Genomic DNA, 27,178 nt, shown 5'->3' on the forward strand with positions numbered 1-27,178 from the left:
CCAAACAGCCAACCAAAAGGCTAAATGCTCCCGGGTGCTCCTCCATCCCTTTCCGGGTGGAAACAAACGCCCAACGTAAAAGGCTTAAAACAGGTGTGAATTGTTTTAAGGCAGTACATTGCCCCAAAGGATTTAAATATTGGATAAAACCTGAGAGACTCATTGAACACCTGCAGCGCTCCCGAACTAACTGGTAATACCACTCGCACTCATTAGGGAATGTTTACAGCGTAGCTCCTGGAGACCGTTAGGGACGCAAAGTAAATTAGTCTTTCAAACAGTTTCGGCAGATTCGGGTTAGTTAGTGGCGAGGAAATTAGGAATAGGAAGCATTGTCTAAGGAGACAACCACAAAAATTAATTCTCAGAAAATTTCAGAGTTATAGGGTCATATCGTTTTTTTCTTTCAAGTTCCCCTCGTTATAACGAATCGGCGTCAAAGGGTCTAAGGGCTATTTGACTTCACCGCTCCCACGTGTTCAGTATCCAGCGGCGGCGGCACCCGCGGTGACCCCGACCCTCCGCCCCCGGACTCGACTGGCAGCGCAGTCCCCCCAGCCTCGTACTGTTGTCGGAAGCGAGAGCCTGTGCTTAAGTATGATCTCTTTCTCTGCCCTCGGAATCCCGGGTTCCCGGGCGGGGGGCGGCAGGCTACGCTCCGGGAAGGCGGTGGGTCTCTGAATGAGGCCGCCGTATGTTCGTGGGCTGCGGGGGGCTGCGGAGCCGGGCAGCGGGTCCTGCTTTCCCAGAGCGGATTTGAGACCGGCCTGACGTCCGTGTCACTTGGGCGAGGGTCGTAATTTGAGGCTCCGAGGCACACCAAACTGGGCTTGAGCAGTCGGGGTCTTGTTCTGAGACAGTGAGAGTTAAGCTGTAAGGCATCCACGCCTTGACCTTGAGCTAACAGGCAGGAGACCCCCCTTTAACTGAACAATCCTCCCTGGACACAAAACCAGGCCCAACACCTTTATCTGATCTGCTAATTTTCAAGGACGCACTACTTAGACGTTTCCCTTTACGCATTACTAGAGGCTTTAGAAAAAGATTAATCAAAGGCAAGCAATGTAATCTGATGTAAAAGCTAAATAACACTTTTTTTTTAATTATTACTATTTTTACAGCTCAGCTTTCATAGGAGAAATCCTAGAATTAAAAGGGACCTTAGGGTCTTGGCTTTGAAGAACCTTTTATTCATTCTTTGCAAATTATGTCTTATTCCAGTTACATTTCCCTCTTCATTACTGGGCTCACAGGTAGTATCTGCTCGTTCACAATTTGTTTTAGGGAAAATTAAAAGATAAAGTGACCATGTCAGAGCTTTGGAGATTATTTAATTCCCTTATTTTCTAAAGGTAATTTAGATGTGAAATAAAGTAACCTTTCCCCTCTAGTCTCTAAAGTGTGACCATAAGCAGTCATTACAAGTTGAATTGGGTTGAAACCCCTCCCCCCATCTAGTCCAGGCTCAGCGAATTATGCTTTAAGTCTTGAGGCCAACCTTTAAACCCGAAAGCAATAGACAGTAATCATTCAAAAGAATTTTTGTGGGAGTGGTGTGGTATAGCAAGAATATTTTGCTCTGATTAATGAGTTGCCATTTAATCAGGCATTAACTTACTAAACCTGCTGCCGATAATCTAAGCAGGGGTCCTCAAACTTTTTAAACAGCGGGCCAGTTCACTGTCCCTCAGACCGTTGGAGGGCCGGACTATAGTTTAAAAAAAACAACTATGAACAAATTCCTATGCGCAATGCGGGCCGGGGACAAGTTGGCTGCTAAGCAGGACAGGCAGTGGCACCCGGCAGGCCGGATAAATGTCCTCAGCAGGCCGCATGTGGCCCGCGGGCGGTAATTGAGGACGCCTGATAAAGTAAAGGGACATGTGGTAGAGTCCTGTTAAAGCCTATCAACCAAACAAGTTAGTTCAGATCAATTTAAACATCTGACCTATCAAATAAAAGACACTGATAGCCCTGGAACAAAAAATAGGGTTCACAAGATTGTTTTTCTTTTTTGATTGTTATAATATTGTTAACATTTTTACTTATTTGCTGTCTCTTTTCCACTCTCTATATACAGAGATACCTACTCTTTTGCTGAACCATTTGCAATTAAGTTGCAGCCATCATGACCTTTAACTCTAATTTCTTCAGCATGAATCATCTTAAGAACAATCTGTTACATAGCCAGGATAAGATTATCACACCTAAAATGATAACATATCCCCAGAATGTCTTTTTTAACTCAAAAATGTATCTTTTTAATTCAGGATCCAAAGTTTCACACACTGTGTTTAGTTGTCATGACCCTTTAGTGTCCTAATCTAGAACAACCCTCTACCCCTTTTCTTTATGACCTTTTTTATTGATTGATTTCAGAGAGATAGAATCATCAGTGATGAGAATCATTGATCAACTGCCTCCTGCACGCCCCCTACTGGGGATCAAGTCCACAACCCAGGCATGTGCCCTGACCAGGAATTGAACGGTGACCTGATTCAATGCTGAAAACATTGAGCCACACAGGATGGGCATGACTTTTTTTTTTTTTTTTTTAAGACCTCTGGTCTTACAAATTGTCCCTTATGGTGGCTTTTCCTAATTATTCCCTCGTGGTCAGAGTCAGATCATCCATTTTTGAGAGAATACCACAGAGGTGATGCTAGGTATAATCACTTGATTAAGGTGGTGACTGCCAGATCATTACAATATAGGAGGACAGTTTTCCTTTTGTAACCTGTGGAGATGTTTTGAGAGCATGAATTCTGTTTCCCAGGAACCTATCACCTAGTCCTAGTGGTTTTATGATCAATTCATGATCCTTGCCTGAATCACAAGCGTACCAGTGACCAGTACCAATCATGCAAGTACCATGTTAGTGATAGAGGCCAAAGACATCAGAAGAATCATTTGCTTTAACTATTTTAACAGAATTAGAAATTTGGCTTCAGGCCTGATACAAATCTGCATGTGATTCTAAAAAAGAAATGGTGGACATCTCCATCATATCCTGGTTAGTTTGTTAATTTCTTTTTAATATTCAGAAATTTCTGGGAATTGCTTGTTCTGTGATGTTCACCTGGACATACGTACTACCTGGAAAAATAAGGATCTTATATTTGTTTACTAATCCTTACCCAAGGATATGTTTTTATTTTAAAAAGAGAGAGGAAGGGTGGGGAAGAAAGAAACAGGGATGAATTTCCCCACCCCCTCCTGTATACACCGCAACCATAGATTGAACTTGTAACCTTTTGGTGCATGTGACCATTCTCCAACCAACAGCCACCTGGCCAGGGCAGAATGTTATGTATTTTTAAAATATATATAATAACATATGCCTAAAGACTTGTAACCTCAGAATGAGGAAACTATTGAAAAGGAAGAGGCTTTTTTCTTTCTATGTAACATTGTTAGTTTCAGATGTGCAATATAATGATTCCATATCTGAATATGTTGCAAAATGATTACAATAAATCTAAGGAAGAGGCTTTTTTAAAAATGACTTAGCCAACAGAAGTTTAGATTTCTCAAATAAACTATTAGAGCTTGAAAAGGTCTCCCCAGTCATTGTAATCCCATCATTTTTTCAGATAAGAAATAAGGCCTCACTGGAGATATTCAAGCAAAAGTTGGACAACTCCTTTTCCAGAACAGAAAGGAAACTCATGCATCAGAAAAGGTTTGAACTTGATGACTGATAAGATCTCCCTTTACTCTTAAGTTACCCGGTTTTATGATATATTTGTGTTTGGCAAAAAAATAACATTGCTGTATCATTCCCAATACCTAAGCCAGAGATTCTGGAACTCTTATCTCTTCCCTCCATCTCCAGGTCTCAGGGGTATAATTGAAAGGTAACTCCTCAGTGGATGTTTGCCTCTATAATAACAAACATTTGCTGTAATATCTGGAAACTAGGACCAAATAGAAGAGCAGCCACATTGTTGCTGCCTGTTTTCACTATCAGTGGTTTGCTTGGCTTGTTGGAGTTTGTCAATCAGCATAATTTATGATTAAATAACTGCAAAAGATAAGGCTGAAAGACTTTAGAGACACCAGATAGCAGGTAAATTTGCAAATCAATCACCTTCAGTATTTCCTAGGAACAGTTGCCTACAATTATGTATACCATGATCTTGATACAGATATACTTCAGAGATTGGGGGTTCAGTTCCAAACCACCGCTATAAGGGAGTCATAATCTTTTTGCTGGTGGAGGGTCTTGCCTTCAATTTGTAAAAAAAACGCAATAAAGCAAAGCACAATAAAATGGTATGCCTTTATTTATGACTGTAGAGAAGAGCTTTAGAGATTTAGGCAGACTTGAGAAAATTGCTGACTGTTAGCTCTTGAGTTCAACTGTAGGTCTGGGACAATATTTGAAAAGTTTATAATTGAATGATTCTAGAGAAAAGGAAACCATAATGTTAATTTAGTGGTTTTTGAGTAAAGTATTTCTCTTTTATTTTCCAAATTCTCAAGAAATAGATTGCATTACTTTTAAAATATGATAAAACTTTATTTCATTTTAAGGAGATATATACTATTAAGAACTTTACATTAAAAGATAATGCCAAGAAGCCCTAGCTGGTTTTGCCCAGTGGATAGAGCGTCGGCCTGTGGACTGAAGGGTCCCGGGTTCGATTCCGGTCAAGGACACATGCCCGGGTTGCGGGCTCAAACCCCAGTAGGCAGCCAGTCCCTGATTCTCTCTCATCATTGATGCTTCTATCTCTCTCTCCCTCTCCCTTCCTCTCTGAAATCAATAAAAATATATTTAAAAAATATATATAATGCCAAGAAAATAATTATAAATAAAGAAGATTCATACCAACACTATTGGGGCACTTCTTATCTATGTCTTATCAAATAACCATCATTTGTCACCATGAGTTAGGTATACTAATGGGCAAGTAGAGGATAGTCAGCAGAGTAATACCAATCTTCTATTACTTTGTTAAGGATCTATAGGTCTATTTTATGAGGGATATTTCTCTAGTTTTATGTACTGCCTTTGTCTGGTTTTGATATCAGGATAATAGTAAATTCGTTATACTTTTGACATCTGCAGGGTCTACGGTGATACACAGTTTCATTTCTGATAATGATAGTCTTTTTAAAGAACCAACTCTTTGTTTTATTGATTATTGTTTTTTGCTTTTATGTTTTCTTTTTTTTTAAAATATATTTTTTTATTGATTTTTTACAGAGAGTAAGGGAGAGGGATAGAGAGTTAGAAACATCGATGAGAGAGAAACATCGATCAGCTGCCTCCTGCACACTCCCCACTGGGGATGTGCCCGCAACCAAGGTACATGCCCTTGACTGGAATCGAACCTGGGACCCTTCAGTCCGCAGGTTGACACTCTATCCACTGAGCCAAACCGGTTAGGCTGTTTTCATTTTTTTTTAAGTATGTTTTTATTGATTTTAGAGAGAGAGAGAAACATTGATGAGCTAGAAACATGGATCAGCTGCCTCCTGCACGCCCCCTACTGTGCATCGAGCCTGCAACCGGGCATATGCCCTGACTGGGTATCGAACAGGCAACCTCTCAGTGCGTGGAACGACACTCAACCAACTGAGCCACATCAGCCAGGGCTTATGTTTTCATTTTTTTTTTTAAATATATTTTATTGATTTTTCACAGAGAGGAAGGGAGAGGGATAGAGAGTTAGAAACATCGATGAGAGAGAGACATCGATCAGCTGCCTCCTGCACACCCCCCACTGGGGATGTGCCCACAACCAAGGTACATGCCCTTGACCGGAATCGAACCCGGGACCCCTCAGTCCCCAGGCCGACGCTCTAGCCACTGAGCCAAACTGGTTAGGGCTATGTTTTCATTTTTATTATTATTTCTGCTCTATTATTTCCGTCTACATGCTTTGGGTTTATTTTGCTCCTTTTCTAGGTGCTTTAGGTAAGAGTTTAGATCTTTGATTTGAGAGGTTTCTTCTTTTCTAATATATGAATTTAATGCTATAAATTGTTCTCTTGGCACTGATATAGCTCTGTTAACACAAATTTTGATATGTTGTATTTTCAGTTCATTCAGTTCACTGATTTTTTTCCCCCCTTGAGACTTCCTCTTTGATCCATGGATTATTTAGAAATTTATTGTTTATTTTCCAGATGTTTGGAAATTGTCCTGTTCTCTTTCTGTTAATCATTTCTAGCTTGATTCATCTGTGGTCAGAGAACACACTTAGAATGATTTAAATTATTTTAAATTTGTTGAGGCTAGTTTTATGACCCAGGATATTGTTTCAGTGGGCACTTGATAAAAATGTGTCTTCTGTGGTATTGGGTGAAATGTTCTTTGGATTGTATCCTCACTAACTTATAGGATATTTTTAAAAAAAAAGAGGAAAGAAGAATAAATGCAAAAGAGTAGAAGGTGTATACACGGTTGAAAATACTAGAATGGAATTACCATCAATTATATTCGTTAATCAAATGAGAATGTTAATTTTTTTCATGATAATAGCACTTTGAATTTCCTAGTTTCATGAAAACATCATGCTTTACAGAGCCACTTCAAATAATAATGAGTCAATAAGAATGACTTACACATCCAGTTTACCTTTTTTGCATTGGTTATTAGGAAATTTAAAGCTAAATATAATACATAAAAATTCATTTAGTCTACAGTGTACAAGATTGTATATGCTTATTCTTTACATGCTGTTTAATTTCTATTTTAAACAGTCTTATTTTATACAAATCTTTTATATGAGATGTTCTTCCATTTTAGAACTAACCAGATAGAAAAAATAATGTGATACATTCTTATATCTGGATTAACGAAGCCGGGGCTCGCTATTTAGGATATGTGAAAATCCCAGGAATTCAGAAAGGCTTTTGACTTCCTTATCTTCACTTCTCTGTTGCCCCCAAGTTAGATCATAAGTGTCATATGTTTAGAAGTTTCTGTTACAGTGATTGCCCTTTTTGAATTTCAGACTTCACAACTCCTATAACTTCCTTTTAAAGTATATTAGCACTCTGAGTATCTTTCGTTTGGGTTATTGATTTATAAGTTAGGATGGTGTTTGTTTACAACTAATAGTACTCTCCATTTGCATAGAGAAGGTAAAAGGATCATTAGTAGCACAGGTCAAAGTTACATTAGCAACCAATGGAAGTTAACTTAAGTACTTACAGAAGACAACAGAGATCTCTTGGTTTCCCTTAGAATCCTACTAGGGCCCTAGCTTGTTTGGCTCAGTTGGTAGAGCGTCATCCTGCGGACCAAAGGTTCTCGGGTTCCATTCCTGTCAAGGGCACTTACCTTGGTTGCAGGCTCCTCCCCAGCCCCGGCCCTGGTCAGGGCTGGTGCAGGAAGCAACCAATCAATGTTTCTCTCACATCGATGTTTCTTTCAGTCTTTCCCTCTCTCTTCCACTCTCCTTAAAAATCAATGGAAAAATATCCTCAGGTTAGGATTAACTAAAAAATAAATTTCAGATTCCTTTAAAAAAAAAAATCCTACTAGGAATGGGACTTTAATAATAAGTAGCTTTTTTGCAAAGTAGCAGGGCAAATCATCTTAAAACTGGAGATTTAGCCACTCAGTAGTTAGAGTGTAGGCCCTTGGACAGAAGGGTCTCTGGTTCGATTCCCACTCAAGGGCACGCATGTACCTGGGTTGCAGATTTCTATCCCCAGCCTGTCGGGGTGGAGACCAATCAATGTGTCTCTCTCTCACATTGATCTCTCTCTCTCTCTCTCTTTCTTTCTCTCCCCGCTCCTACCCCAACCTCCCTTCTACTCTCTCTCAAAATCAATGGAAAAAATATCCTCAGGTGAGTATTAATCAAAAAAAAAAAAAAAAAAAAAGGTAACCCACTAAAGATTTAGATAGACAGGATCTTTGGGTCCCATAGGTAATAGCATTAAAAATCTAAGCTTTGCCGAAACCGGTTTGGCTCAGTGGATAGAGCGTCGGCCTGCGGACTGAAGGGTCCCGGGTTCGATTCCGGTCAAGGGCATGTACATTGGTTGCGGGCACATCCCTGGTGGGAGGTGTGCAGGAGGCAGCTGATCGATGTTTCTCTCTCATCGATGTTTCTAGCTCTCTATCCCTCTCCCTTCCTCTCTGTAAAATATCAATAAAATATATTAAAAAAAAAAATCTAAGCTTTATGGTTCTGTTGTCATTAATGATGTGGGAAATTGGGGGAGTGGCATATAATTACATATATGGTTAGAAATTGATAAAATGTGAATAATGTGGTATTTCAGGTAGGCTTGTTTTAATTCTATTTCATAAACTATCTTGTTTTGATTACCTAACTCTTCAGGTAGCCTAAAAACATTTATTTATAGCCCATGTAGCTCAGTTGATTGAGCATCGTCCCATGTACCAAAAATTCGCTGGTTCAATTCCCAATCAGGGCTTATGCCCAGGTTTTGGGCTCGGTTCCCAATAGAGAGTATACAGGAAGCAGATGAGCAAGCGATGTTTCTCACACCAATGTTTCTTTCTCCCTCTCCCTTCCTCTCTCTCTAAACTCAATAAAAAACATTTTTTAAATATTTGTTTATAGGTTGACAAACGTTTTTTATTTTTAAATCAGGTGACTTAATAAAGGTACCGAAAGAATATGGCTGCACAAATTCCAGAATCTGATCAGATAAAACAGGTAAGGTATTATAATTAAGGAAAAGGCATTTGGCAAAAAATTTAAGGCACTGTTGAATGCAACCATGTCAGTGATCTCACAAAATAACAGTTTATGTTTCATTTCCAAAATTGGATATTAAATGAAGAATATTTTTCAGGTAATCCAGGAAAGAGTATTCAATGAGAAAATCTGACTATATTTTGTAGCTCATATTACATAGATCATAGTATACCCATTTAAGTTAGCAAAAGTTTGATTTCAAATATTACAGGACATTTCACCTAAAATACAAACTTCAGTTAAGTTTCAGAACATTTTTGTTTTAAAAGACAAATAGTAACCAGTGAACTTATATACCTACTAGAGGCCTGGTGCGCGAAATTCGTGCACGGCAGGGAGGTGGGGTGGGTGTCACTCAGCCCACTCAGCCCGACCTGTACCCTCTCCAATCTGGGACCCCTTGGACATCCTTCTCACAATCCAGGACCGCTGGCTCCTAACTGCTCGCCTACCTGCCTGCCTGATTGCCACCTAACGACTCCCCTGATGGCCTGATCACCCCCAACTGCCCTCCCCTGCCAGCCTGATCACCCCCTAACTGCTTGCTCCCCCAAACCGGCCTGATCTTGCCCCCAACTGCTTGCCCCCCATCACCAGCCTGATCTCACCCCTAACTGCTTGCTCCCCTACCAGCTTGATCGCCCCCAATTGCCCTCCCCTGCCGGCCTGATTGCCACCTAACTGCTTGCTCCCCCAAGCCAACCTAATCTCACCCCTAACTGCTTGCTCCCCCGCCGGCCTGATCTCACCCCTAACTGCTTGCTCCCCTGCTGGTCTGATCGCCCCTAACTGCTTGCTCCCCTGCCAGCCTAATCGCCCCTAACCGCCTCTGCCTTTCCCCCCTCCCCCCCACCATGGCTTTGTCCGGAAGGAAGTCAGACATCCGTAAGATGTCTGGTCAACCCAGTCTAATTAGCATATTACCTTTTATTAGTATAGATAGGCATAGCCCATGGACAGACAGTAATTCGGGGAAGACCTGGGAGGGGGCAGGAGCAGGGTGGAGAGAGGGTCAGTGATGGGGAGGAAGGGACTTCTGTAATACTTGCAACAATAAATAAAGTTTTCTAAAACACCAAATATTAACACCTTATTTGTTTGTTTTTTAAAAACACTTTATTTGTTTATAGTTTAAAGAATTTCTTGGAACCTACAATAAACTTACAGAAACCTGCTTTTTGGACTGTGTTAAAGACTTCACAACAAGAGAAGTAAAACCTGAAGAGGTATGAAAAGTGTACCCACTAAAAATTCCCTAAGCTTATGATCATCAACTTAAATGCAACCCCCCTAAGCATTTTGCTTGTTCCTAGTTACTACAGGAATTTTGCCCACCTTTTATGCTCCATTGCTTGGAGGAACTAAAGCAGCCATGGACCCATAACATTGAGTTTAGTGATGACAAATTTAATATGATAGTCACATTGAATCAAGGCAGACTTTTTTAGAGAAGATGCCTGGGGCTTGCTGAGTTATTGTTCCATTGCAAAGTCTTAGTAATTAGTTTTCAATTAAGATGACCTAGCTAGAGAAACTTGACATGGCTTTTCTATCTGACCCTGAGAATTCAGGGTACTGTTGAAAAACTAGAGCTTGAATTCCGTCACTCATATTGCATAGGTAGACTCTCAAAACCCAATCCTATTAGAAGTTACAACTTTTAATCTGCTCATCAAAACATTTATATATTGGCTGAAAGTGACATAACTTCTTCCAGTGGAAGAATACTGAAAACATTAATGCCAAGATCTTAACTTTTAACCAGCAATGAATAAGTACTTGTTAAATAAATGACAACGTTTGATAGATGCTAAGTGTAATATTCTTATTGGAAAAAAAGTAAAAGGTTGAGCATTAGTTAATATTAAAAATGGAATTTCTCACTAAAAAGGAACAAAGTTGTACTGGGCCTACATTTTAATAATCAGAATAAGGGGATGGGAATGTGGGCTTTCAGTTAATACTAAAACACACCTGCAGGAAATCTACTCCAGATAGTAGGGACTTACCATTGTTTTTAGTGCCTAGAGACCCATAGGTATCAAAATGTAATACCTCTTGTATTAACAGTTGCAAGCTATGGTCACCTACTACTTATTAATACCCTTTAATTCTCAGTTATATTCAAAGAAAAGTACCTACTTGTTGGTCTTTTAGAATACATGCTTTTTTTTTTTTCAAATTAATATTTCTGTGTTGCCTCTTCCATCTTCTCTCTTTTTATTTTATTTCTAGACCACCTGTTCAGAACATTGCTTACAGAAATATTTAAAAATGACGCAAAGAATATCCATGAGATTTCAGGAATATCATATTCAGCAGAATGAAGCCCTGGCAGCCAAAGCAGGACTCCTTGGCCAGCCACGATAGAGACGTCCTGATGGCTGGACTTTCCCTGAAAAGTTGCCAATAACTTTGCACTGGAAGTGAGGATTCATCTGATAGAATCCCCTGAAAGCAGTAGTCACCATGTTAACCATCTGTCATGACTGTTTGGCAAATGGAAACCACTGGAGAAACAAAATTGCTGTTTACCAGGGATAATCAAAATAGAAGCTCTTATTGTCCAATCAAAATGTAAGATGCAACATTTGTTGAGGCCTTATGATTCAGGAGCTTAGTCACTTGATTAGAAAAATAAACCATCGTTTCTTCAATTGTGACTATTAATTTTAATGCAAAATATGTGTTCAATCATGAATGAGATAGAAAAAATTTTTATTTCTCAAAGTTAAATAAATGGAAATATCACTGCACAGTTGTTTATGCTATATCATAATATAGTATTCTGACTGGACTGTGGATACGTTGAAATGTTTTTCAATCAGGATCATCTTCCAAGTATTCCTGTTCATTCATGTCTGCCTCAAATTGCTGGTAAATACATAAAATAGTTACTAATCATTTCAATGCACGATCCTTTTCTTGCCTCTCTTCTGTGTCAGGCAGGGCATTACACATTCTTATTCTAGCCTTATTCTAGCTCAGCCTTGGGCAAACTACGGCCCGCGGGCCGGATCCGGCTGTTCTATCCGGTTCTCTTGCTCTCCCCTCCGCTCCTTTACTTTGAATTTATATTAGTTCACACAAACACTCCATCCATGCTTTTGTTCCGGCCCTCCGGTCCAGTTTAAGAACCCATTGTGGCCCTCGAGTCAAAAAGTTTGCCCACCCCTGTCTATATTTCCATATATTTTCAGGAAACAACCCATCTGAGATGAGCTTGGGAATATATGAGTTGACTGTTAGGCTCTAGTGGAATGTGTGTTTTGTTCGAAAGCTGAGAGTCTAACCTGAATGATTCTGAGTCAGACCAACAGTACATAGTGTATTCTCGGCCATGATGTGGTCAGTGTAATAAAAAGTGAACCAAAATTAAAAGTAGTGTCTTATGGCTAAATGAGTCCTAAAATCCAAGCAATTTTAGGAAATTCTAGTTGATCCATAAACATATCAAGCAGTTTGGTAAATGTAAGTGGACTAATACCTATTAATAATTAGCTTCTGAAAGGATTTCATTTGATATCAATCTCGTTATACTTTACAAAACACTGATTAGTCTATATGTTTAAACTTACCAATGTGATATCTATGTTTTGTCATACTAATGGAAAGTTGAAGTGTTCTGCTTTGATAATTTACTGTTTTCTATGTTACATCTAATTTTTAAGCCACTAGGTCATTTAAATAATAAATACCATTTAACTTAAAGGCCTCCATGGACATTACAGTAGGTTAATAATTGTGGTATCTTTGAAAGTACGAAGACAAATAAAATGTTAACAATGCTAGCTTTAAAATTGAAATGCTGAAACATATAATTCTCAATAAAATATACAATACATTATAGTCAAAGGAACATGAAAGAATTGGCTTGTTTCACCTAAAGGCAAGAAAGGCAATAAAAAAAAATAAGATTTTACTCATTTAAAACTTTGGGCCATTCACACATCTACTTTGCTATTGCTATGTATTCAAGCCCAATTTGTTTATTCTGCCCATTTCACAAAGATAATTAAGTGCTTACCTGGCAAATAAGGGGAATTTTGTGTAACAGCATCTCAAATACCTTGGGAGGGAGTGTGTGTTTAAAAACCTTCAGAAGTTCCCGTGGTTGCCCACACATTGAAAGGGCATTGCTGAGATGTTCAACCCCCATTCTGTGCTCTCCTGAAACAAATTGATAAGTTCAGAGCAAAATTTTAATGTTCTTCAAAATATAAATTATACAAATTACTTAGACAGCACTAAGCATTAAAATTTTAAAAGCGGAGGATTCTGAAGATGGCGACTGGCAGGAAGGAAGGGAGGGAGAGAGTGTGAGAGGGAGGGAGCGATAGAGGAGTGTGGTATGTGTGTGTGTGTATGAGCTAGGGACAGATCCTGCAGGTCTTCCAAGGGGCCGCCAAATAGGGCAGTCTTAGACGGCGCAGCCCCACTGCCACCACAGACACTCCGGGGGTGGCTAGCATGGGCACAGAGACCACGCCATCTTGAAAAACAGAGCTGCTTGAGACTAGGATCCTGGCCTCAGCACCACCCAGTCTGGTTTCAGATGCAAACCGGGACCCTGCAGCCACTGTGGACAGACCTGTGACCACAGCTGCAGACCCACAGACACCAAGAATCCAGACATCCCGCCTGCAGATTTCTGTGAGTCACAGCCCATCCCCCTCCTCGTAGGCTCGCTGCAATGCCAAAGGAACTGTTAGACCGGCCCCTCACACAGGGCCACAGCTCTGCTACAGGAATTTGAGCCTGGGTGTGTGTGTGGACACTGAGAATCTATTCCCACAACACAATCAGGTGACCAAACCCCACGCCCAAGCAAGGTGGCAGTGCCACTTGACTTCGGTTCTGGGTAAGTGCACACGGAAGTCTTTTTTCTGCAGCGCAGGAGTGAACCTCCTGCCAACACAGTGCTACTGTGCAACCCAGTCCCCCAAGCAGACCGGGGACCCTGATTCTCTGCACAAGAGGCAACACGGAGCACCAGTGACTTGACTCTGTTTCCCATCGCATGCACCTGGGATCCCTGATTCCCAGTGCATTCACACTAAGAGCCAGTGACTCTAATTCTTGGCGCATGCACACACAGGGACCCTGATTCTCAGCGCGTGGCTGCACCAAGCAACAGAGACTCTGATACTCGATTCTTGGTGCGGGCACAGGGGAACTCTGGCTCCTGGCACACGCTAGGGGACTCTGATTTTTGTTTTTGTTGTTGCTGTTGTTGTTTAATGAATTATTTATTTTTTAAATATATTTTATTGATTTTTTACAGAGAGGAAGGGAGAAGGATAGGGAGTTAGAAACATTGATGAGAGAGAAAGATCGATCAGCTGCCTCCTGCACACCCCCTACTGGGGATGTGCCCGCAACCAAGGTACATGCCCTTGACTGGGATCGAACCTGGGACCCTTCAGTCCAGAGGCCGATGCTCTGTCCACTGAGCCAAACCAGTTAGGGTGACTCTGATTTTTGGTACATGCCAACGGGGTCTCTGTTTCAGCACGGCACTGGCAGGGTCCCTGATTCTAGGTGCGCAAACGAGGCCACACTGAGTGCCAGTGACTCCAATCCTGGGCTAGCGTGACTCCCACCAACCCACGGCAGCCACACGTCTTGGTGTCACAGCTCTTCAGTGACACTCGGGTGGTGCAAAGCTCCCACTGCACATGGCCTAGGCCCACACAACTCGATGTTTGAACCTTCTGGTGATAGTCAGAATGGGGAGACAACGATACAATCCCCAGAGGAAAGGAAATGAGGAGTCACCAAGAAAGGAAATAAGTGAAACGGAAGCATGCAACATGACAGAAAAAGAATTCAGAGTAATGGTTATACAGTTCATACACCAGATGGATGAGAAAATCAACAACCTATGCAAAAATCAGGAAGAAATCAAAAGTGATATAGCTACAATCAAAAACACCATGGAAGGTTCCAACAGTAGACTAGAAGAAGCAGAGGACCAAATTAGTGAGTTAGAAGATTACGCAGAGAAACAAGCTCAATCTGAACAGCAACGGGAGGAAAAAAATTAAAAAGCAGGAGGAGAGCCTAAGGGAGCTTTGGGACAACACAAAACAAAGTAACATATATATAATAGGGCTGCCAGAAGGACAAGAAGATCAGCAAGGATTAGAAAATCTATTTGAAGAAATAATGACAGAAAACTTCCCCATATCAGGGAAAAAAGTTACACAAGTACGGAGAGTCCTAAGCAAGACGAATCCCAAAAGACCCACACCAAGACATGTCATAAGTACAATGGCAAATGTTAATGACAAAGAGAGAATCTTAAAGGCTGCAAGAGAGAGACAGAGAGTTATCTATAAAGGATCCCCCATCAGATTATCAAATGATTTCTCAACAGAAACACATCAAGCTAGAAGGGAATGGAAGGAGGTATACAAAGTGATGCAAAGCAAAGGACTGAATCCAAGAATACTCTATCCAGCAAGACTAGCAATCAAAATTGATGGGGAAATCAGGAGCTTTGCAGACAAAAAAAAGCTAAGGGAGTTTATCACTACCAAGCCAGCAATGCAAGAAATGCTAAAGGGAATGCTGTAAAAAAAAAAAAAAAAAAGGAAGAAAGAAAAAAAGAAAGAAAGAAAGGGAGGAAGGAACACAGGCATAAAGTACAGAAATGGCTACAAACAAGTACCTATCAATAATAACATTAAAAACAGCTCTAACCGGTTTGGCTCAGTGGATAGAGCGTCGGCCTGCGGACTCAAGGGTCCCAGGTTTCATTCCAGTCAAGGGCATGTACCTTGGTTGCGGGCACATACCCAATAGGGAGTGTGCAGGAGGCAGCTGATCGATGTTTCTCTCTCATCGATATTTCTAGCTCTCCCTCTCCCTTCCGCTCTGTTAAAAATCAATAAAATATATATTTTTTAAATTAAAAAAAAAATAAAAATCAATGGAGAAATATCCTCAGGTAAGAATTTAAGATAAATAAATAAAAACAATAAAAACATTTTTAAAATAATAATAATAATAACATTAAACATAAATGGATTAAATGCTCCAATCAAAAGACATCAAGTGAGTGAATGGATAAGAAAACATGACCCATATATATGCTGTCCAAGGAGACCCACCTCAGAATAAGGGACTCACACAGATTGAAAGTGAAGAGATGGAAAAATATCAGACAAATGGAAATGCAAAAAAAAGCTGGGGTAGCAATACTTATATCTGACAAAACAGACCTCAAAGTGAAGACCATAACAAGAGACAAGAAAGGACACTTCATAATTCTAAAGGGATTGATACAACAAGATATAACTCTGGTAAATATTTATGCATCCAATGCAGGAGCACCCAAATACATAAAAAAAACTTCTGGAAGATATCAGGGGAGAGATTGACAGCAACACAATCATAGTAGGAGACTTTAATACCACATTAATATCACTGAATAAATCCGCTATACAAAAAATTAGCAAAGAAACATCTATCTTAAACGACTCACTAGATCAGATGGACTTAACTGACATCTTTAGAACATTCCACCCCAAAACTATAGAATATACATTCTTCTCAAGCACACATGGGACATTTTCAAAGATAGACCACATATTGGGACACAGGCAAAGTCTCTCCAAATTCAAGAGGATTGAAATCATATCAAGCATCTTCTCAGATCACATTGGCATAAAATTAGAAATCAACTACAGTAAAAACAATCACAAAAATTCAAACACTTGGAGGCTGAATAGCATACTATAAACAATGAGTGGGTTACCAAAGAGATCAAAGAAGAAATAAAACACATCCTGGAAACAAATGACAATGAAAACACAACAATCCAAAATCTTTGGGACACAGTGAAAGCAGTCCTGAGAGGGAAGTTCATAGCATTACAGGCCTACCTCAAAAATCAAGAAAAACTGGTATTAAACCATCTAACTCTGCAACTTGAAGAATTAGAAAGAGAGCAACAAGAAAAGCCCAGTGTGATCAGTAGGAAGGAAATAATAAAGATCAGAGCGGAAATAAATGACATTGAGACAAAAAAATCAATGAAACCAAGAGCTGGTTCTTTGAAAGGATAAACAGGATAGATGAACTTCTAGCCAGGCTCACCAAGAAGCGAAGAGAGAGGACCCAAATAAACAAAATCAGAAATGAAAGAGGTAAAATAACAACAAACCCCACAGAAATACAAAGAATCATAAAAAAATACTATGAGCAACTCTAACAAACTGGTCAACCTAGAAGAAATGGACATATTCCTAAAAAAAATACAACCTTCCAAAACTCAACCAGGAGGAATAAAAAAAATCTGAATAGGCCAATAACTATGGAGGAAATTGAAGCAGTCATCAAAAATCTTCCAACAAACAAAAGCCCTGGACCAGACAGCTTCACAGGGGAGTTTTAGCAAACATTCAAAGAAGAAATAAAACCTATCTTCCTCAGACTATTCAAAAAAATTCAAGAGGAAGGAGCACTTCCAAGCTCTTTCTATGAAGCCAGCATCACCCTAATCCCAAAACCAGATAAAGACAATACAAAGAAAGAGAATTACAGGCCAATATCACTCATAAACATAGATGCCAAAATCCTCAACAAAATTCTAGCAAATCGGATCCAGCAGTACATCAGAAAGATCATACACCATGACCAAGTGGGACTTATTCCGGGGATGCAAGGATGGTACAACATCCACAAATCAATAAATGTGATATACCACATAAACAAACTGAGAGATAAAAACCATATAATCATGCCAAAACCGGTTTGGCTCAGTGGATAGAGCGTCAGCCTGCGGATTGGAGGGTCCCAGGTTCGATTCCGGTCAGGGGCACGTAACTTGGTTGCGGGCACATCCCCAGTGGGAGTGTGCAGGAGGCAGCTGATCGATGTTTCTCTCTCATCGATGTTTCTGACTCTCTATCCCTCTTCCTTCCTCTCTGTAAAAAATCAATAAAATATATTAAAAAAAAAACAAAACCATATAATCATATCCATTGATGCAGAAAAAGCATTTGACAAAATCCAACACCCTTTCTTGATAAAAACTCTCAGCAAGGTGGGAATAGAAGGATCATACCTCAACATCATAAAAGCCATATATGACAAACCCACAGCCAACATCATACTCAATGGGCAAAAACTAAAACCATTTCCCCTAAGAACAGGAACAAGACAGTGATGCCCACTCTCACCACTCCTCTTCGACATAGTACTGGAAGTACTAGCCATTGCAATCAGACAAGAAGAAGAAATAAAAGGCATGCAAATTGGAAAAGAAGAAGTAAAACTGTCCTTATTCCCAGATGACATGATATTGTGCATAGAAAATCCCAAAGACTCCACCAAAAAACTACTAGACTTAATAAATGAATTTGGCAATATAGCAGGATACAAAATTAACACCCAGAAGTCTATGGCTTTTCTATACACCAATAATGAACTCACAGAAAGAGAAATTTAAAAAGCAATCCCACTTACCATTGCAACAAAAAAATTAAGATACATAGGAATAAACTTAACCAAGGAGACAAAGGACCTGTACTCATAAAATTTAGGACACTAAAAAAAGAGATAGAAGAAGACGTGAACAAATGGAAGAATATACCATGTTCATGGATTGGTAGAATCAACATCATTAAAATGTCCATACTACCCAAAGCAATCTATAAATTCAACGCAATCCCCATTAAAATACCAACGGCATACTTCAAAGACCTAGAACAAATTCTCCAAAAATTCATCTGGAATAAAAAAAGACCCCGAATAGCTGCAGCAATCTTGAGAAAGAATAACAATATTGGAGGGATCACAATACCAGATATCAGATATCAAGCTATACTACAAAGCCACTGTTCTCAAAACTGCCTGATACTGGCACAAGAACAGACATATAGATCAATGGAATAGAATAGAGAACCCAGAGATCGACAGAAGCCATTATGCTCAATTAATATTTGACAAAGGAGGCAAGAGCATACAATGGAGACAAGACAGTCTCTTCAATAAATGGTGTTGGGAAAACTGGACACATATTTGCAAAAAAAATGAAACTAGACCACCAACTTACACCATACACAAAAAATAAACTCAAAATGGATAAAGGACATAAACATAAGATAGGAAACCATAAAAATCTTAGAAGAAGCCATAGGCAGCAAAATAGCAGACATTTGTCGTAGCAATATCTTTACCCATACAGCTCCTAGGGCAATGGAAACTAAGGAGAATATAAACAAATGAGACTACATCAAAATAAAATGCTTCTGCATCACAAAAGAAACCATCAACAAAACAACAAGAAAGCCCACTGCATGGGAGAACATATTTGCCAATGTTATCTCTGATAAGGGCTTAATCGCCAACATGTACAAGGAACTCACACAACTTAACAAAAAGAAGATAAACAATCCAACCAAAAAATGGGCAAAGGACCTAAATAGACACTTTTCAAAAGAGGACATTCAGAAAGCCAAGAGACATATGAAAACATGGTCAAAGTCACTAATTATCCAAGAGATGCAAATCAAAACAACAATGAGGTACCATCTCAAACCTGTCAGAATGGCTATCATCAACAAATCAACAAATGACAAGTGCTATAGAGGATGTGGAGAAAAAGGAACCCTTCTTCAATGCTGGTGGGAATGCAGACTGGTGCAGCCACTGTGGAAAACAGTATGGTGTTTCCTCAAAAAATTAAAAACGGAACTGCCATTTGACCCAGTGATCCCACTTCTAGGAATATATCCCAAGAAAACAAACACCAATCAGAAAGGATATATACACCCCTATGTTCATAGCAGCGCAAGTTACCATAGCCAAGATTGGAAACAGCCTAAATGCCCATCAGCAGATGAGTGGATTAGAAAACTGTGGTACATCTACACAATGGAATACTATGCTGCTGTAAAAAAGAAGGAATTCTTACCATTTGGAAAAGCATGGATGGAACTGGAGAGCATTATGCTAAGTGAAATAAGCCAGTCAGAGAAAGATAAATACCACATGATCTCACTCATTTATGGATAATAAAGAACATTACAAACTGTTGAACAAAAATAGAGTCAAAGAAGCATCGAACAGACTGTCGAACTATAGCGGGAAGGTAAGGGAGGGTTGGGGGAGGGCAAGAGATCAACTGAAGGACTTATATGCATGCATATAAGCACAACCAACAGAGGCAAGACACTGGGGGCAGGGGGATGAGGGCAAGTGCCGGGGGGTAGGGGAGGCTGGGGGGAGGTCAATGGGGGTTGGGGGAAGACATATGTACTACTATTTGTAATACCTTAAACAATAAAATTTTTTAAAAATATAATAAATATTTTTTTAAAATTTTTAAACTTTAATAGCATATCAAGATAAAGGCTGCCCTGGCCAGTGTGGCTCAGTTGGTTGTGTGTCATCGCATGCACCACAAGGTCACCAGTTGATTCCCAGTCAGGGCACATGCCCCATTTGCAGGATCGATCCCCAGTAGGGCGTGTGCTGGAGGCAGCCAATCAATGTTTTTCATTGATGTTTCTCTCCCCCTTTCTCTCTAAAATCAATAACATTTTTAAAAAGATAAAGGCTATGGAAACAAGCCTCATAAGGGTATAAATGTGGGAGGAAATGTTGAGCTGCCAGATTCACTAAGGTCAAGTTCAAATACGAGTATCTGTAAGAGGTAGGTATTGAGGTTTTTTTTAAAGGTTGTGTTCTGCTGTTATCTTCACATGTATGGCTGATGAAATTGTAGATAAAACACCTTTTTCTGGCTAAATGATAATTTAAGAATGTATTCTGTCAGTTAAAACAAGATTTAGTGTAACATGAATTACATATTCAGGGGAAGAAATTAAGAGATTTAAGAACCTTCATTTCTAAGTAAAGTTTTAAATTGAGTTTTAGGATGATTGGCTATAAAGTAAGAATGAAAATTTGTGAAGAGTAGAAATTAATCATAGACTTTCTTTTTAAGTTAAAACATGGAATCAGTCTCACTTCCTTGTTTTGGGGAACTGAGGCAATGATCAGTGAAATGATTTAAGCTTTCAAAGCTAATGCCAGAATTAGTAACAGAACCTAATTTTCTGAACCTTGAGACTACAGTATGCTGCCTCTCTTCTGGTGTTTTGTAATAATACAAGTTGAAATTTTGATATATTTAATATAACTAGTTAGGAAATAAAATATAGTCTGTAGTTAAATATATTAGATTCTTATTATTAACGGAAATGAATTTTCCATTTCTTGGTTGAACTCCATGGTTGTATGAAGAGTGCATGATGGACAGGAAAAAAATGCTTCCCAAAGATTTATATTAAGTTTAAAATATGCCCTGGCTGGTGTGGCTCGGTTGGGCATCATCCTGTACATGGAAAGGTTGCTGGTTCGATTCCCAGTCAGGGCACTTGCCCAGGTTGCGGGCTCAATCCCTGGTAGTGGGCATGCAGGAGGCAGCCAATCGATGATCTGCTCTTACATCAGTGTTTCTCCCTCTCTCTCTCTAAAAAATCCATAGAAATATTTTTAGGCACACATACACACACCAAATATATATATATATATATATATATATATATATATACACACACACACACACACACACACACACACACACACACACACACACACACACTAGAGGCCCAGTCCACGAAATTCATGCATGGGAGTGGGGTCCTCAGCCCAGATTGCACCCTCTCCAATCCGGGACCCCTCAGGGGATGTTCCACAGGATCGGGCCTAAACCGGCAGTCGGACATCCCTCTCACAATCCTGGACTGCTGGCTCCTAACCACTCACCTGCCTACCTGCCTGATCACCCCTAACTGCCTCTGCCTGCCTGCCTGATTGCCCCTAACTCCTCTGCCTGCCTGCCTGATCGCCCCTAATTGCCCTCCCCTGTGGGCCTGTTCTCGCCCCTAACTGCCCTCCCCTGCAGGCCTGATCTCGCCCCCAACTGCCTTCCTCTGCTGGCCTGATCGCCCCTAACTGCCTCTGCCTCAGACCCCACCACCATGGCTTTGTCCAGAAGGAAGTCGGACATCCGGAAGATGGCCAGTCGACCTGGTCTAATTAGCATATTACCCTTTTATTAGTGTAGATATATGAGAAAGATACGACAAAGTAAGCCTTGTCGATATGTAGGTTTTAGGACTTAAGATTTTGTGTCTATAGACACCTAATTTTACATTTTCAACTTAAGAAATCCTCATTGCTGGGTTTTTCATAACTTCTCTTAGGCATTTAAAGAATCTATTTCTTGTTCCTGGCTGGGTAGCTCAGTTGGCCAGAGCATCGTCTTAATACACCAAGGTTGTGGGTTTAATTCCAGGTCAGGGTACATACAAGAATCAACCAATTAATGCATAAATAAGTGGAACAACAAATTAATGTGTGTTTTTTTCTCTCTCTAAAATCAATAAATAAAAGAAGCTATTTCTTAAATGAAGTATTTCTCTGTAAAGTTTATTTAAATTAATACAATTACAGCTTTATGAAAATACTTTAAGTCTAAATGTTTTTAATGTATTGAGCTTTTTAAAGAAAAAGATACAATAGTGCCTGATTTCAAGTTGATGGAGCTAATGTGACACAAAAACAATATGATTAGTTAAGTCAACCACTAAATTCAATAAAATCATTGGTTCTATGGTCCCAAACAGACATAACCAAAATTGAGATGGCTATAGAACTAGACTACCTGACAACAAAGTCATGAAAATTGGGGTTGGTACAGAGGGGAGTGGAAAAAATTGAAAAAGATTACAGAAAACTGGGTGAAAGGTTATCGCATTAGAATACTGGTTCTCAGTGTTGGATTTATATTATAATAACTAGGAGGTTTATCAAATACTGATGCTTGGGTACCACCCCCAGAGATTCTGATTTAATTGGCTTGGGGTTTGATGGGGTTTAAAGAATAAGCAATCAAGATTGAGAACTGCTTTAAAAGTAAAATACAGTAACAGTACATAACCCTTAAAGAGCTAGTTAACCAATTTAGGGGTTCACAGAATTAATGCTATTCCCTTGAGAGGGAAAAATTTAAATACACGTTTGCAATTACTGTTTCAATCATCTTAATATCTGTAACATTTATCTCAGTCTAAACTAATACATATAGCTCTTAAACATAGTGAGTAAAAATAAAATGTAAAATATAGTGAGTAAAAATAAAATGTAAAAAATAATTGCTATGTTTTCTTTTGGCTTAATATTCAGAATTTTCCTCTCCATATTTATTTTATACTATCCCAAATGAAAAATGTTAAAGCTGAAAAGCTCTATTTTAATTGCCCCTTTATTGAGGGAGTATCCGTATCTAGGGATTAATCCAGATTTTATGAAGCCCCTAGTTTATATACTTTGGGGGACCCTGTTTAAGAAAATAACAAATTTTGCCCTGGCCGGTTTGGCTCAGTGGATAGAGCATCGGCCTGCGGACCGAAGGGTCCCGGGTTCAATTCCAGTCAAGGGCAAGTACCTTGGTTGCTGGCTCCTCCCCAGCTGGGGCCCTGGTCAGAGAATGTGCAGGAGGCAACAAATTGATGTGTTTCTCTCACATCGATGTTTCTCTCTGTCCTTCCCTCTTCCACTCTCTCTAAAAATCAATGGAAAAATATCCTCGAGTAAGGATTAAAAAAGAAAATATAAAATTTTGAATACAAAATTGATAGGACCCCCTCCCAGCACTTGAGGCCCATGCAAATGAAGGTTCTTAAAACTTATACTTCATTACCTTATTTAAAATCACTCGTACTTATATTATTAAGTCAGTTCTAATTATTCATTTTGTCATTCATACTTAACAGATATTTTTAGTCCATTTATAAACCTACCAAAAAGATAAGTACTGAATAAAATACTGAAATTTCAAACTATGATTAATGTGCAATGGTTTTGAGTGGCAATATTTTTTTAAAAAATATTTTTATTGATTTTTTAGAGAGGAAGGGAGAGGGAGAGAGCGACAGAAACATCAATGATGACAGGGAATCATGGATCAGCTGCCTCTTGCACGTCCTCCACTGGGGATCGAGCCCGCAACCCCAACATGTGCCTTTGACCAGAATCGAACCCGGGACCCCCCAGTCCCCAGGCCGACGCTCTATCCACTGAGCCAAACCAGCCAGGGCAAGTGGCAATATTTTTTTAATTTCTCAAAACCTTTAGCATGTTCTTAAGCCACCGATTAAAGTCAAAATCTTTGGTATTGCTCTGAGTTGTCCAGGATCTTGACTTCCTCTTTGTCTTTATAAATCCTGAAGGATGCCATCCTCATAAATGCAGGTTGAAAAACAAAATCTTTTCAAAAAAGACAATCAAAAGAAGCAAAAACAGCCCTAACCGGTTTGGCTCAGTGGATAGAGCGTCGGCCTGCGGACTGAAAGGTCCCGGGTTCGATTCCGGTCAAGGGCATGTACCTTGGTTGCGGGCACATCCCCAGTGGGAGGTGTGCAGGAGGCAGCTGATTGATGTTTCTCTCATCGATGTTTCTAGCTCTCTATCCCTCTCCCTTCCTCTCTGTGAAATATCAATAAAATATATTAAAAAAAAAAAAGAAGCAAAAACAGGTATAGGTACTGTGATATGGAGGGGAATTGGTAACATTTGAAAAAAAAGACACATAAATGGGTGTAATGCTTGTTTATTGGGCATCATTTTTCCCTTAGATAAGGCTCAAAATTTTTTTTTTCTTTCCAGGGTTCAACACCAAAGTAAAAACATGGTCATTATATATACAATATTTTATATGATACTGATATTATCTACCATCATTTTACCTGACAATATTGTTTTCTCTCAAATCTATCTGGAATTGGGTGGGGATAAATTATATTTCAAAAGATAGGTCATGGCCATTAAATGCAAAGTATTCCCTACAGGCATCGCTACATAAGATGGGACAAGAATGGATATTCATGATGACTTTACCCTAAAAAATAAGTATTTTATTAAGAATAAGGCAGGCAGGCCCTGGCCCATTTGGCTCGGTGGATGGAGCATCCGGCTGCAGGCTGAAGGGTCCCAGGTTTGATTCTGGTTAAGGGTATGTACCTTCGTTGCGGGCACATTCCCAGTAGGGGGTCTGCAGGAGGCAGCTGATCGATGTTTCTCTCTCATCGATGTTTCTAACTCTCTATCCCTCTCCCTTCCTCTCTGTAAAAAGTCAATAAAATATTTTTAAAAAAGAATAAGAAGGCATGAAAATGTTTATAAAGCAGTTAAAAATTGTTAAAGTTTTGATTCACACAAGTAACCATTGGGAAAATTCATTTACTTAAATTTTTACCTGATGATAGGTGTTCTAGCATTTGGCTTTGCTTCTCCATCGGCACTTTCAAGACTGCAACATAACCAGGAGCACTAATTATAACACACTGGAGCTGGCAAGTGGGATGGAGTGACAATGCTGGGACCGTTTCTCTTTAAACTGAAGCACATCGGCTAACACATCTAGCTAGTTAAGTTACTTAACATACATATCCTGATCAATAAATGAACAAATTATCATAAAGAACTGCTTACAAAGGAATGTTTACGTTCTTACCTCTAGATAGCCAAAGCTCTCCCATTCGTACTTCTTGCAGAAAAAGTTCTTGCAACTTTTCATTCCTTGCTGGATCACACAGCTGCGATTCACAATATTTAGCAGTGAGTAATGAGTGTGAGGGACATGCTTACTAACCAAAATTATTTAGTTTTTATTTTAAAATGCACTTCTTAAACCTAGTTTCTAAACCCAACGTATGACAAAAGCAGTTATTCTTTACAATATTTAAACCAATTTCTTAAAATGGAATTACGATTTCAGGCCATAAAAAAAAATACATGAGGGGCTGGGTGGTGGGGGTAAAAGGGGAGGAAATGGGAGACATCTGTAATACTGTCAACAATAAAATAAAATTTAAAAAAAAAGAGAGAGAAAAATACATGGCATATCCAAATTAGGCTGAGATGCTTGTAATAACTCATTCATATTTTACTCGGCTTACTAAGTACACATATCAGGCATCTTACTATAATTAACTATAACAAAGATTACTTTGTATGTTGCAAAACTATTTCCTTGCCTGGGGCATTAACATTGCTTGTTGATTGGGAAAAGGCGTGGTGGGGAGTTGGCAGTGCAGCTGGTGTTGAGAAGGTTGCTGTGGTTTGCTGCAGCCTGGTTTATGAAGGGGACCAGGGTCACAGGATGCCACATCATTGGAACCATGCCCAGGGTTGGTCTTTAAAGGCAGAGTGAGCACCCGGCTGGCCTGGCTCAGATGAACCAGGATGTCATGGTTTGATTCCTGCTCAGGATACATGCCTGGGTTGTGGGCTCCATCCCCAACAGGGGTCGTGCAGGAGGCAGCCGATCAATGATTCTCTCATCACTGATGTTTCTATTCCTCTCTCCCTCTCCCTTCCTCTCTGAAATCAATAAAAACATACTTTAAAAAAATAGTTTTAAGCACCTGTTCCTACAACGTTTATTGTATAGCTGCCTTTTCACAACCCCAAATGGTTCTTCCTTCTTTTTCTTTTGTAAGCGACAGTAAAAACGAAGCCTGAACTCAACGTGGCTCGGAAGTGCCAGCTCAGGAACCAGCCAAGACCCGGATCCGAGCCAGGCCCTGCACTGCGGGGAGGTTACTCACTAAAACGCCACCTCGGCGTCGCTAAAGCACTTCACCTGGGCGCCGGGTCCATCAGCCTTTCGAGGCTGGGCTCTTCTTTCTGCAAAGACAACGTGGCACGTGCTGAATGGGAGCCACCCCGACGCCGCTGTGGCACCGCGGGCCCCTCCGTAGCGGCGGCACCCGGGCCCCGCCTCGTTCCCGCGGGCCCGCCCTACCGCCCGGGCCACGCCTCCGCCGCCGTCGCACTCACTGTCCCGCAGGCGGCGCTTGAATGCGGGGTCGCCACGCCGCTTCCAGTCGAAGTAAACACAGTAGCCCAGGAAGGCGACGGCGCCACAGGACGCCAGGGCCGCCAGGAGGCCAAGGAGGGTGCGGATGCAGGGCATCCGGCCGCGGGCGTCCCACGAGCGGAGCGTTGGGCGCGGGCCAGCGAGCGCGGGGAGCCCGGCTGGCCGGCAGGGGGCGTCAGCGCGGCGCCCATACCGGCCTTCGGGCCTCCAGTGCGCAGGGCCACAGCCGTCGAAGCCTCGCACCGCTGCTGCCGGACAGAGGAGGAGACGAAGGGTCCCAGAGGGCCTGTGTGGGAGATCTCACCGCCACCCAGCAACAGAGCTCTGTTCACACTTAGGTCTGTTGCACTCCAAATTCTGAACCCCCTTTACCCAACACACCCCACCCCTGTCCTTGTGCCTACGATGATACCCAATCCGGCAAATCACAGTATGTCAGCAATCTGCTTAGCTGGGGAACTGGATCCTCTTTAGGACTGTGTTCCCTCACCTGCAAATTTAAGTTGATGCAAAACTTTGGTCATCTCCTACAGAACTGCCCAGGGAGCTCCTGAACACTAGCCTTACTCCCCAACCTGGTCTC

The 27,178-nt window shown here is 40.5% G+C and overlaps 2 protein-coding genes across 3 annotated transcripts; one reads left to right on the forward strand and one right to left on the reverse strand.

Moving 5' to 3' along the window:
• The first annotated feature begins 68 nt into the window (after nt 1-68).
• TIMM9 (translocase of inner mitochondrial membrane 9) lies at nt 69-12,545 on the forward strand. 2 transcript variants are annotated; one of them, XM_080670155.1, is made up of 6 exons: nt 69-193; nt 412-595; nt 3,594-3,682; nt 8,586-8,651; nt 9,824-9,919; nt 10,929-12,545. In XM_080670155.1, the coding sequence occupies exons 4-6, from the start codon at nt 8,613-8,615 to the stop codon at nt 11,061-11,063; spliced, it is 270 nt and encodes an 89-aa protein (XP_080526281.1). In that variant the 5' UTR covers nt 69-193; nt 412-595; nt 3,594-3,682; nt 8,586-8,612; the 3' UTR covers nt 11,064-12,545. The 2 variants fall into 2 exon arrangements, with proteins under 2 accessions (XP_080526281.1, XP_080526282.1); XM_080670156.1 differs by lacking the exons at nt 69-193; nt 3,594-3,682 and having other exon boundaries at nt 465-595; nt 10,929-12,401.
• Nucleotides 11,396-27,178, reverse strand: TOMM20L (translocase of outer mitochondrial membrane 20 like). Its single transcript, XM_080670149.1, has 6 exons — nt 27,086-27,178; nt 26,556-26,843; nt 26,359-26,402; nt 25,228-25,309; nt 12,721-12,863; nt 11,396-11,567 (listed from the first exon to the last, which is right to left on the reverse strand). The coding sequence occupies exons 1-6, from the start codon at nt 27,117-27,119 to the stop codon at nt 11,514-11,516; spliced, it is 645 nt and encodes a 214-aa protein (XP_080526275.1). The 5' UTR covers nt 27,120-27,178; the 3' UTR covers nt 11,396-11,513.

This window comes from Plecotus auritus, assembly GCF_963455305.1.
Source record: "Plecotus auritus genome assembly, chromosome: 1".
In the NCBI taxonomy this organism is placed as follows: Eukaryota; Metazoa; Chordata; class Mammalia; order Chiroptera; family Vespertilionidae; genus Plecotus; species Plecotus auritus.